Here is a 12,675-nt window from a genome sequence, read left to right as displayed (position 1 = left end):
ATTGGTCCCAGGAGTTGGGGTCCCCAGGGCCATTAAATGGGTTGGGAAGGGGGACCGCATGCCCCCCTCTTGCAAAAAGAAATATGTATTTATTATAAAGAAGAAATGAGCGTAGTAGTCCCTCATTTCACATTCACTGCTGCAACTGGGGATCGCCACATGATGCCCTGCAAGGGCTTTTTTTTAAATGATTTTTGATGCTTTGTGGTGTCCCTAGAATAGACAGGGGTACCACCAAACATTTTGAAAATGCTGTGGGGGGCTGCAGGGAACACATCATGCCCCCCAAATCCCCTGGTCCAGGAACATTTAATAGAAAGTTGCAGTAAATCTCCTAGGTCATTGAATTCATGATCCCAGGAGGGCTTACCATATTTTTTAAAGCACTCCAAGCTGGAGCTGTATGTTCTTCAGCTGGAGTGAGGGGAACTATAGGGGAAATAAATGCATATTTCTCACCCGTGAGTGCTACGGTTTGGTTCCTGATGTAGGGACCTTTTGGTGAACAATGTGTTTGGTGCAGGTCACATGCACACTGGAGGCACCGGTCTACAAAGAGTTCTGCGAAGTGTGTGGCAATTGATGGAATATATATTTCTATGCAGGATCACATCTGCACCTCCACCGGAGGTGCCAATTACCAACTGTATGCTCTTAGCAAATTAAAGCCTTCCCATTCCACTACAGATCAAGACAGCAGTTCAAATACTTGTGATCGCCAAACTAGAATATGGTAGTGCAACCCTCATCGGCCTATAGAAAGGAAAACTGGCGCCTTTGAAGACAACCCTGAAAACGAGTGCATGGCTCATCCCAGGCTAAAAAAGAAGTGATCATAACACCCCAGACTTAAAGGACTGAACTGACTACTCTCTGAGGATCAATCTAAAAATTGTGTGCATGACTCAAAGCTCTTCACTACAATACTCACTCTAACCTACCTAGCAGGAACAGAACATCACAAAGCACAAGTTCCCTCCTACTGAAGCTCTACAACTTCAACAAAAAGAAAACCTGCAAGTGTGCTTTCTCCAGAATTGCCCCAAAAATCTAGAACTATCTTCCCCCTGAGACCTTGACCAATCCCTCAACAGCCCTCTTCAAAAAAGAAGCCAAGCTTTTACTAAAGAACAGATTCCTTCCTCAATGATGATGTAACTTTGATATAGGCAAGTCTACCATATATATGTATATATATATATATATATATATATATATATATATATATATATATATATATATACACACACACATGATCATCTTTAACTGTAAATTTTCTAATTGAATACACAGTAGTTACAGAAATGGTAGTTTTGTCTGAAAACACATAAAAGGAACACAATGATGGAATGACTGTGTTGTTTATTAAATACAATCAGATATCACTGTAGTAGTCCATTATTAACTTAACATCTACTATGAAGAAGCTATAAGGCAAATGTTTAATGTACCTTACACTTACTATGTAGCTCCATATTAAATATAATTTATTTTTTCCGATACCTGCAAAAATATTGCTAATATTTGTGGAAGCTCTTTATGTTTAGACACATTTGGTTAGTTCTGAAAATATTTTTAGCCCTTGTGTTTTTTTAGATTTATATTTGGAGTATATATATATCTATATTCTGTTTTTTTTTTTACCAAGGTCAACACAACCAACCAAAACCGTCACAACAGGAGGACAACAAAGGCAAAAAGGAAACAAACACAAACATGAAGGCTGTTGGGGAGGACAATGGGGAGCCATGACAAGATCTTGATGGATGGTCTCATTTTGCTCTCCCACAACAATAACAGCGTGGCAGAGGAGACAGTATGTTGCTGTACTGCCATATTGCTGTACAATATCGCAATTCTGCCTGAAAAGAGGTATTGTCACAGCGGAACCAGGAGCAGGTACTGGTGGGGGGACAGATGTATTGGGCGTAGGTGGAGATGCGGGTGGAGCAAAAGAATTAGAAGGTGCTACTGGAGAGGCAGATTCCGTGTGTTGGTAGAGGGGACTGAAATGTTTTAATCAAAAACAAAAAATTAGCAACTGACCTTCGCTTGCTTTTTTGCTTGTTTCTTTGCTTTTTTCTGTAGGTGTTTGCTTGTACCAGATGGCTCATCTTTCTCCTTTACATAACTTTCATTGTCATCATCTTCCTCACTGTTCTTTTCAGCAACTACTGGTGCAATTTTTTGCACAACACCCTTTTTACAAGTCTAAAAATAAAAAAACACAAAGATTGCAACAACAGCATTTATGAGTAAATTATATGTAGAAATAGATTTCAGAAAGAACAACCACTATATCAGATCAATATTGCCTAGGATTGGATTACAACCCATACTCCTCTACAAGAGAAGTTGGAATTCCAACATAAGCTTGATTGCCGTGAAAGAAATTAGGTGGTCCTTGGAAGGGTGTCATCATGAACCAATTCAAGTCCAGTCAAGTCTAGGTACAGTTACTCTTTATTCTCACTCACAAGAATACCACCAACAAAACAGCACATCCAGAAAATGAATTTGTTTGTGTTGTAACATAGAGGGCAAGGTAAAAAGGCTCTGGTATGGCAAGTTAAGTATGCATTTGCTTGCAGGGCATGGGGACAAAAGTCCACTGCATAGCTTTGAGAAACTGTGCTGCCTTACCCTTGCACATTTCTGTGTGGCCCTGTGTCTCCCCCTCACTCTAGCTAGTGAGCCAAATAATCAGCGATAGGACACCCTGGGATAACTGTGCCCTTCAGAATCTTTTAGATCAACCAATCAAAAGTCCATTGGAGTGTCTCTTAGGATAAAGATTCGTGCACCCCTCTGCCACTCAAAGAAAACTTTGTGAGTACAAATCCATTAGCCAGCGCTGTAGCAACAGAAAGTCCAGTGAACTACTGAACGCTAGACTCCAGTGACTATGTACCATGTACGCCAACAAAAGATATCACTCCATTGATCTCTGGCAGCACCATTAAGTAAATCATTTTCTAGGGGTGAGTACCTGCTTGGTCAGGTGGGTTCCCCACCCCCATGAGTTTTGTTTACATTCCTCTAAATTCATTACAACCAAATCACAGTTATTGACTAAGAGCACAAGATGCAGCAGATGTGAAGCTGACAATTGTATGTTTCTGTTCAGCACCTCTGAATCAGATGACTATTACTGCATTGGGGTATGTGGCGAGCTGATCAGAAAATCACCCCACAGCATTACACATATTTTTATGGCTTAGCAGACAAGTGCTACACTTACATTTGGGGTTGGCTCTTTGGCCTAGAATATACTAGACACTTCTGGGTTACTTTGTTGATGATGTTAGGTCCATTATTCACTTACCTCGTGATAAAGAAAATTTTCTTTTCTTAAAGTAAAGTTGCGACTAGAAGTTCAGATCATTACCTAAACCCCTCAATGCTGGAGGTTAAGACCCAGGTAACCTGAGAGAGTCATGTGGTTTAAGTGAGTAGACAGTCAATTAAATTGAGTGCAATAGTATTGTGGCTCTGGGACAACAGTGGTAAACAAACTTTTACACCAATTACAAGGCCAAGCACCCTTCGGATTACCCGAAGATTGAAGACAATGCCTCACACTCTCTCAAAAGAACAGAAAATATTGCAATATGAAGGAACACAAGCCATCACTATGAGAAATTTGGAAATAAAGGATATGATGCACCTGGTGTGAACTTACGCCTAGAATGCACTACCTGAGTGCAAACAAAATTGAAATTAGACAATCTAAAATTATTTTTAACAAACTGATTTCAACCAAATACCTTTAATTAACCAGTTTTCTTCTTTAAGACACTCCAGTTGACATCAATGACACAAAATGTGCATTCTGAGAGCTTTCATATGCACATCAGATGTTTGTACCTTCAATTTAGGGTGAAGAGTACTAACAAAGGGATGCTTTGTGTAAATTATATTAGGGTACATTTCATTTTTTAATTGGTACATTGGTTTTTTATATTTACATAAGATATGCTCCAGCAAAATATGACAAGATAACCTTAAGGGACTTAGACATGGAAAGATTCTTCATACAATGTTGGACTTTTCTGGTTTCATAGATCTAAAGTTCATTCCTTAAACATCATAAAACACGAACTGAAATGACTCTCCCAGCAAATGGCAATCATTCATATTTCTACCTCTTTTTTTACAAATTCATTTTACGGATAGAATTTGTACATTGCTTTTTAATGTCAACAGAACCAAGTTTTGGAAATACAGCCTTATACACTGTTGAACGTTTTGTCCATTTACTCAATAAGAGGGTACATTGTAGTCTCTCTGGTACATCATCAGAAAAAGGCAAGACATGGACAGGCCTCTGTAATGGTAGGCCCAAATATCAAAATGTTTTTGCTCATTTGTTTTTTTCTGTCCATATTTGCATCAGTTTTGTGCTGCAGCAGCTGGTTTGCTGGGGTCTGCATGTGCTTTACCATTAATGATGTTGTGAATTTGGCCAGTTTAAAAAACAATACTTAATACATGTTCTACTTTAGAAAATGATCCCTAATACCATTAAAGTAAATGCACGACTTCTAGAATTTCCTGATTTTCAATGTAAAGAGGATAGTGGGTTGGAATCTAAGAGAGGACGTGGGATGACAGGGTTGAGAGAGGTGCAGCATTAGTGGCAGCTATCTACACAGAGTGGCAACAGTGTAGGCACTGACTGACGTCAGCAGGGTTGAAAGCTGGGCTGAGCAGCTGGCACCCACATGGCAAGCATTTTCAAACTGTGCCCATTACTTAGTCAGCCAGGGCCCCGGAGCGGCTGTAGATGAATTACCTTGTGGAGTTCTATGTACTTGTATGCAAATGGAGACATGAAGTATACTGTGTGCAGATACTTTCGCATAAGGATGGAAAGATAGCTTGGAGATTTGCACGGGGTGGAGGGTGTGTGAGGGCAACAGAGACCTTGACAACAGGACTTGTGTGTGAAAGGACGGGGGAGCAAAGGCCATACATATTAAAATACATTTGTAAAATGTACATGCACACACTAAAACCACTGAGTCTGTACTTTTCTTAATTTATTAGTCATTAGTGTAAGAAACATTATTAATAATATGGTTGTTCCCACAAATTTTACCTCCCTTTCCTGCAGAAATGTTAAAATATTTCTGCACAGTGACATACTTATAAGCATACTTGCAGCACCTCATGGCCCCTGCTCAACTACCACAATGAGGAAACTCAAGGACCGCCTAAGGAGATGCGTGCCTCCGATCGTCCAAGGCAACCCTGTTGTTCTGTCCACAGTCTGACAAAGTCACCATAGGTGGATGAGCTTTCTCAGTATGGATTCCTCAGTTGTGGAACAAGCTGTCTGAGAGTATGCGCGGGGAAGCCACTCTCCTTCCATTTAGGAAAAACTAAAGACTTTTTTGTTCACACAGGCTTTTGGACAAGATAAGCTTTGTCCAAGTAGGCATTGTGATAGGTAATTGCTGGCGTTGTTCTGTAACTTTCTCACAAGCGCTAAGAGACCATTGGTGATTATGCGCTATACAAATGACACTTAACATTAACTGTGCATTTACCTTACCGCTCAAATGCACTCAAGTGTATCTTGACTTAAATAGGCTATCAGAGGTTCTCAAATGTTACTGATATGTTGTCTTCCATTCCAGAGGACCATTGTCAACATTTCCACTATCATTAGCCATTATCGTCCAGATACCCCTGCCTGTAATCATTCACTGGTGGCTTGCCTTTTTGCCAATTTGCTGCTATTTTCCTTTTCACTATTGATAACAGATAAACCAGTAATATCCAGTCAGTTTTGGTTAACCCTTTCATAGAGCTAGGATGTATTCCTGATATCACTACCTGAGGATTATTGAGAATGGGGAACCTTCCAATATACCTTTAAAAGAGGGCACGACTACTATGTATGTAGTCCACATTGTCTCTAAAATTTGAGATCTGTGTTTGGATACATTTCTGGCAGCTTGGCTGGTGTCAAGTACCATGAGACCGTTGGTATACGAGCGCTTTATAAGTTCCATAAACATAAACATGTACACCAGGGATCTCAACACCTTTCTGTAATAAGAGCTCCTTATGTTCAGCAAAAGCATCCTGAGGAACAAGTTACTTACCTTCGGTAACGCTTTTTCTGGTAGATACAGTATCTGCCTGTGGATTCCTCATATTGTGAATATCCCCCTTGCGTCAGCAACGTTCGGAATTTTTCTTCATATCACGCCGGCGTGGCCGACGTCATAGGAGCACGGCATCGCGCGCGACTCCGTCTGATGTCACCGACTCCTTATTAGACCCACGTCGGCGTGATGACGTCAGTTCCGCCCTTTTTTCCGTGCCTTCGAGGCACCCGGACGGACCAACGACAGTAAATATACATATATAAAGTGTACACAGTACATACAAATCAAAATCGCACACAAAGTGCGCAGCAAAAATAGCAAAAACCAGAAAATATAAACACATAAAACCAGGTATAGCAGAGTGGACAACGGGGAGGCGGGTGGGCATGTGAGGAATCCACAGGCAGATACTGTATCTACCAGAAAAAGCGTTACTGAAGGTAAGTAACTTGTTCTTCTGATAGATACATCTGCCGTGTGGATTCCTCACCTTGTGAATAGAGTCCCACAGCAGTCCCCACTCCCGGAGGAGGGTGTCCACTCTGCTACACCAGGAAATCTTGGCGGACAGAACGTGCAAAGTGGCCATCCCTCCTCACCTCGGTATCCAAGCAGTAGTGCTTCGCGAAAGTGTGGAGGGAGGCCCAAGTCGTGGCTCTGCAAATGTCCTCAATAGGAACACTTCTAGACAAAGCAGAAGTTGCAGACTTTGCTCTAGTCGAATGTGCTCCCATACCCTCAGGAGGGTCCTTACCCGCCAGGGAGTAGCAAATCTTGATGCACAGGATTATCCACCTGGAAAGTGTGCGCTTGTGCACCGCTCTGCCCTTCTTACAGCCAGCAAAACCCACGAAGAGCTGAACATCAACACGATAGTCTTTAGTCCTATCGAGATAGAAACTGACTGCCCTCTTTGGGTCCAAGCGATGAAGTCTCTCCTCCTCCTTGGAAGGGTGAGGGGGAGGATAAAAAGTAGGAAGGGTAATGGATTGTCCTAGATGGAAGGGAGTAACCACCTTAGGCAGAAAAGCAGCCTGGTCCTGAGAACCATTCTTTCAGCATGAATGGTCAAGAATGGGGGCTTGGAACTAAGAGCCTGAAGCTCACTTACCCTCCTTGCCGAGGTAATTGCAACCAAGAAGACCGTTTTAAAAGAAAGAAGCCTCATGGGACACTTGTGCAAGGGTTCGAAGGGAGAACCCATCAAATAGGTCAGCACAAGATTCAAATCCCAATGAGAAACAACAAAAGGAGTAGGAGGGAATCTATTAGTGAGACCCTTCAAAAATCTTAAAACCACAGGAGACTTAAAAAGAGAAGGCTGATCCGGCAAACAGAGAAATGCCGACAAAGCCGAAAGATACCCCTTGACCGTGGCAACAGCAAATCCTTGCTGCGCCAGAGAAAGAGCAAACTGTAAAATGTTAGACAAATGAGCCTTCAAGGGGTCAACATCCCTCTCCCTACACCAAGAGACAAATTTAGACCACCTATACGAATAAATGGACTTAGTGGAGTCACGCCTGGCAGAAAGAATGACATCCACCACATCGTGAGGGAGAGAAAAAGAATTCAAGTTGCCCCGTTCAATCTCCAGGCATGAAGGTGTAATGTCTGGAGGTGGGGGTGTAGAACTTGCCCCTCCATCTGAGAGAGGAGGTCTGCCCTGTGAGGGAGACGGAGCGGCGGGTGAGAGGAGAGGTGGAGAAGGTCTGTGTACCACACCCTTCTTGGCCAATCCGGGGCGACCAATATGACTTGGGCCCGGTGCTGGCGAATCTTCCTCAGAACCCGAGGAATCAAGGGTATGGGGGGAAACGCGTAAAGGAGTTGATTTCCCCAACACAATTGAAACGCGTCCCCCAAAGCTCCTTGCATCGGATACTGGAGACTGCAGAATGATGGGCAGTGAGCATTCTCGTGAGTGGCGAACAGGTCCACCTGAGGAGTCCCCCACATCTGAAAGATGTCGTGTACCACCTCCGGGTGAAGCCTCCACTCGTGGTCGGCAGAGAACTGCCGACTGAGACTGTCTGCACGAACGTTCAGAACTCCGGCCAGATGATTTGCCTTTAGACAAATCTGGTGGTCCTGAACCCAGGACCAGAGACGCAGAGCCTCTCTGCAAAGACACTGCGACCCTACCCCTCCCTGTTTGTTGATGTACCACATCGCGGTCGTGTTGTCCATCAGGACCTGAACAGACTGACCGCGAAGGGAAGGGAGGAAGTCCTTGAGCACCAAACGTATCGCCCGCAATTCCAAAAGGTGGATGTGAAGCAACCTTTCCTCTGGAGACCAAAGACCTTTGACCTCCAGATTCCCCAGATGAGCACCCCACCTGAGAGTGGATGCATCCGTTATTACCGTGGTCACTGATGGAGGAAGTTGAAAAGGCTTTCCTTGCTACAGATTGCCTTCCACGCTCCACCAAGACAGATCCGCTGCAGCTTGTCTGGAGATCCTCACTGACTCCCTGAGATCTCCGTTGTGTTGAAACCACTGCCTGCGGAGGCACCACTGGAGTGCCCTCATGTGCCAGCGTGCATGATTGACCAACAGAATGCAAGAAGCCATCAGACAGAGCAGACGAAGGACCTTCAGGACTGGAACAACCGCTCCATTGTAGAATAAAGGAATAATTTCCTGTATGTCCTTTGAGGTGGAGGGAATGCACGACATACAGTAGTGTCCAGTACTGCACCTATGAATAGGTTGCGCTGGGAGGGCACCAGGTGAGACTTGGGTACATTTATCGAAAAACCCAACCTGTGCAACAACTGAGTTGTCTCTTGCAGATGATGAAGCACATTCTCCGGCGACTCCGCTTTGATCAGCCAGTCGTCTAGATAGGGGAACACAGGAATCCCCGATCTTCTGAGATGCACAGCCACCACTGCCATCACCTTGGTGAAAACTCGAGGCGCAGTAGTAAGCCCAAAAGGAAGGACCGCAAACTGGTAGTGTTGCGATCCCACCATAAAACGGAGACTTCAGAATGGGGATGTGAAAATACGCATCCTGCAAGTCGATCGACACCATCCAGTCTTCTTCCATCAGCGCTTTAAGAACCTGTGCAAGTGTGAGCATTTTGAACTTCTCCTGTTTGAGATAGAGGTTCAAAATCCTGAGGTCCAGGAATGGCCGAAGCCTGCCATCCTTCTTGGGTATCAGGAAATACCGGGGGTAGCACCCCTGACCCCTCTCCTGCTCCGGAACCACCTCTATCGCACCCTTTCTGAACAGTGCCAGGACTTCTTCCTGCAGGAGAAGAAGATGGTCCTCCGAACAATAACCTTGGCAAGGAGGGTAATTGGGAGGGAACTCCTGGAAGGGAAGTAAATACCCATTTTCTACGAGATTGAGAACCCAAAGATCTGATGTACCCGATTCCCAATCCCGTAGAAAATGAGTAAGCCGACCCCCTACCGGACCCGCATGATCCAGAATGGTGGATCTAGGGCTGCTTTGCTGTTGTAGGTCGGGGGTGGGTATTATTGGAGGAAGTAGAGGAGGAGGAGGCTTGGCGTCCACGAGCACGTCCCCTTTGTTTGCCTCTGTAAGATTTATACAAAGGGTTCTGCTGTTGTTGTTGTTGCTGGCCTTGCTTATAGGAACGAAAAGTGGATCTACCAAATCCTCTAAACTTCCTAGTGGCAGAACCTCTAGCCTGAAGACCCAAAGATCTTGCTGTAGCCCGGCTATCTTTAAATCTCTCCAAAGCCACATCCGCCTTCTTCCCAAAGAGGCCTGTACCATCAAAAGGCAAGTCCATTAAAGTGGATTGAACGTCTGCTGAAAAATCAGAAGATTTTAGCCATGAAGCCCTTCTGGTGGCAACAGTAGAACCCATAATTCTGGCAACAGAGTCCGCCGTGTCCATGCCACTCTGAATGACTAAGCGGGCTGCAGCTTGAGTGTCGGAGACTACTTCATTAAAATTTTTCCTACCATCCTCAGGAAGCTTAGATGACAGTTGCTTCACAGAGTCCATCAAAGCATGCACATATGTCCCTAGTAGACAAGTAGCATTAGTAGATTTTAGAGCCATGCTACTTGATGCGAAAATCTTTTTAGCGGATTGGTCCAATTTCTTTGAGTCTTTGTCTGCTGGTACTTGAGGAAATGAACCTGCCGATCTGTTGGAACAAGCGGCCTGTACCACCAAGCTCTCAGGAGAAGGATGTGAAGAGAGGAACTCGGGGTCACCAGGTGCCACTCTGTAACGTCTCGCTACAGACCTGGAAACCGCAGGAGCAGTCAATGGTTTCTTTCAAACCTCCATTATTGGTTCAGTTAAAGCCTCAGTGAATGGAAGTGTAGGCTCTATAATGGATGAGGGTGAATGTAAAACCTCTGTAAGAACATTAGGTCTGTATTCAACAGTAGGCAAGGTCAGATTAAGTAGATCTGCAGCCTTTCTAATCACAATGTGGTAAGGTGTCACGTCCCTTGACGGCGCATCAGAAACTGATGGCAAACCCCATTCCGGAGAAAGTTCTAGGCCACTGGCACTATGAAGGTCGTCAAAACAGTCTCCTTGATCTAGAAGTTCACCTTCCTCCACTTCAGGATCTTCGAACTCCTTTTCTTCTAAGAGATGCTGAGCTCTGCGCCTCGACCATTCCATACGAATCTAAGCCGATGGATCCGGTAACGACTCCGACGGAGTCGGATCCGGCGTCGAGCGAGGAGCCGGGGCAGCAGGAGGATGAGATTCACGAATCGGCGTGGTACCTCGATTAGATTCACGAGGTCGATCCGGAGTCGGCGAAGCCGTAGGCGGAGTCGACGACCTCGGCGGAGCCGTACCGAGCCAAGGTGTAAAAGGCGCCGGCATAAACAACATAAAGGGAGCCGGGGCGTAAGATTGAGGAATGCCCAAGTTGAAAGACAATGGACCCACGGGACCAGCCGGTGCACCAGTGGGGTACATTGCCCGAGTATAGACTCCAAACATCGCATTAAGAAAATGCGAGGGGTCTTGTCCCGGACCAGGAAAGGGAGGGTACGAACCAATTGGTTGTTCCGAAGGAGGTTGCTCCGACATCGGTTCATCCTGGCCTTCAAGATTTACAGGGACTTCTACCGGATTCGGAGTCTGAGGAACTTCTTCTTCTACCTCATGATCCGAAGAATGGTGCGATTCCGGATCAGGTTCTTGTTCCGGAGTCGGGGAACCTCGAAGAGATTGCAAAGGAGAAGGAGATACGAAGTCCTTATGATGTCTTCGAGACTTTTTCTTTGAATCTGAAGAGTCTTTACCAGAGTGATGTCTCGAGCTATGTTTTCTCCTCTTGTGCTTCTTTTTCGAAGAGCCAGAAGCATGACCCGAAGCAGACTTGGATCCGGATCTCGACCTTTCTCTGGACCTCGACCTCGCTCTGGACCTCGACCTCTAAGCCGACCTCGACCTCGATCGCGACTTCTGTCTCGACTTCGAGCGTCTAGACGTCGACCTCGATGATCTACCAGCTTCTCTTCCTTTTACCTTCGCTAGAAGAAGTTTAGCTTCACGTTCACGTAAGGCCTTCGGGTTCATTTTGAAGCAGGATCAACAGTTTTTAACGTCATGGTCCGATCCAAGACACCATAAACAATCACCATGTGGATCGGTGATCGACATCATGCGAGCGCATGACCCACACTGTTTGAATCCTGTCTTCCTCGACGACATTCTCGACGAAGAAGGAACACTCAAGAGATGAAATAGTAATACGAAACAGAAGAAGATACTAAGTATCGCAGAAGATCCCAGAAACCGTTAGCGTCGACGACGCGGAAAAAAGGGAACAGACGTCATCACGCCGACGTGGGTCTAATAAGGAGTCGGTGACGTCAGACGGAGTCGCGCGCGATGCCGTGCTCCTATGACGTCGGCCACGCCGGCGTGCTACGAAGAAAAATTCCGAACATTGCTGACGCAAGGGGGATATTCACAAGGTGAGGAATCCACACGGCAGATGTATCTATCAGAAGTACTAATACTATAAGAGTTGTAATAGTGGCTGCATCAGTGAAGATTACATTAATGGCCACAATATTGAAGATATATTCATCACTAAGGATTGCTAGTTGTAGTATTTAAAAAAGTGAAATAAAAGGCTTTGTCCATGTGGAATGCCTCTTCGTGAGTAATACATACATACTTACCTTACTGCTGTACTTCCTATCTCTTGAGATAAAAAAACCTACAAGGTCAGATGACTGCTGTAGGCGCTTTGTGGCGCTATTTTTAATCCAAACTTAAAAATTCATATCGCTGGTTCTACTTATTGGATTTTTAAAAATGTTGTGTCCTTTTACTTATTAAAATATTATCTATTTTTTTTTAATTAGTTTGGGATTGTTCTTGTGTTGTGTTTTCACTGTACTACTGTTTCAGTATTGCATTAATACTTTACATATTGCCCCAAAGTTAAGCCTGACTGCTTTGTGACAAGCTACTAAAGTTTAAACACAGGTGTATTTACTGATTTTAGTGGTTCACCGCGACAAGGATTGTGATTATTATTTGAGGTGGGTTCTAACCCCCCTCGACTAATACTCCCATTTC

The 12,675-nt window shown here is 44.5% G+C and overlaps 1 protein-coding gene across 2 annotated transcripts in view; it reads right to left on the bottom strand.

The window, feature by feature from the left end:
- Positions 1-12,675, bottom strand: part of USP16 (ubiquitin specific peptidase 16) — a 385,832-nt gene that overhangs the window by 116,536 nt on the left and 256,621 nt on the right. For both annotated transcript variants that reach the window (XM_078658388.1, XM_078658387.1), the window contains exon 13: positions 2,047-2,211. In XM_078658388.1, coding sequence (XP_078514514.1) covers positions 2,047-2,211 — 165 coding nt within the window. The remainder of the gene's footprint in view (positions 1-2,046; positions 2,212-12,675) is intronic.

Source organism: Lissotriton helveticus, chromosome 8 (genome assembly GCF_964261635.1).
Source record: "Lissotriton helveticus chromosome 8, aLisHel1.1, whole genome shotgun sequence".
Classification (NCBI taxonomy): Eukaryota; Metazoa; Chordata; class Amphibia; order Caudata; family Salamandridae; genus Lissotriton; species Lissotriton helveticus.
Note: the sequence above shows the minus strand (reverse complement) of the source record. Positions and strands in the feature narration are given on the sequence as shown.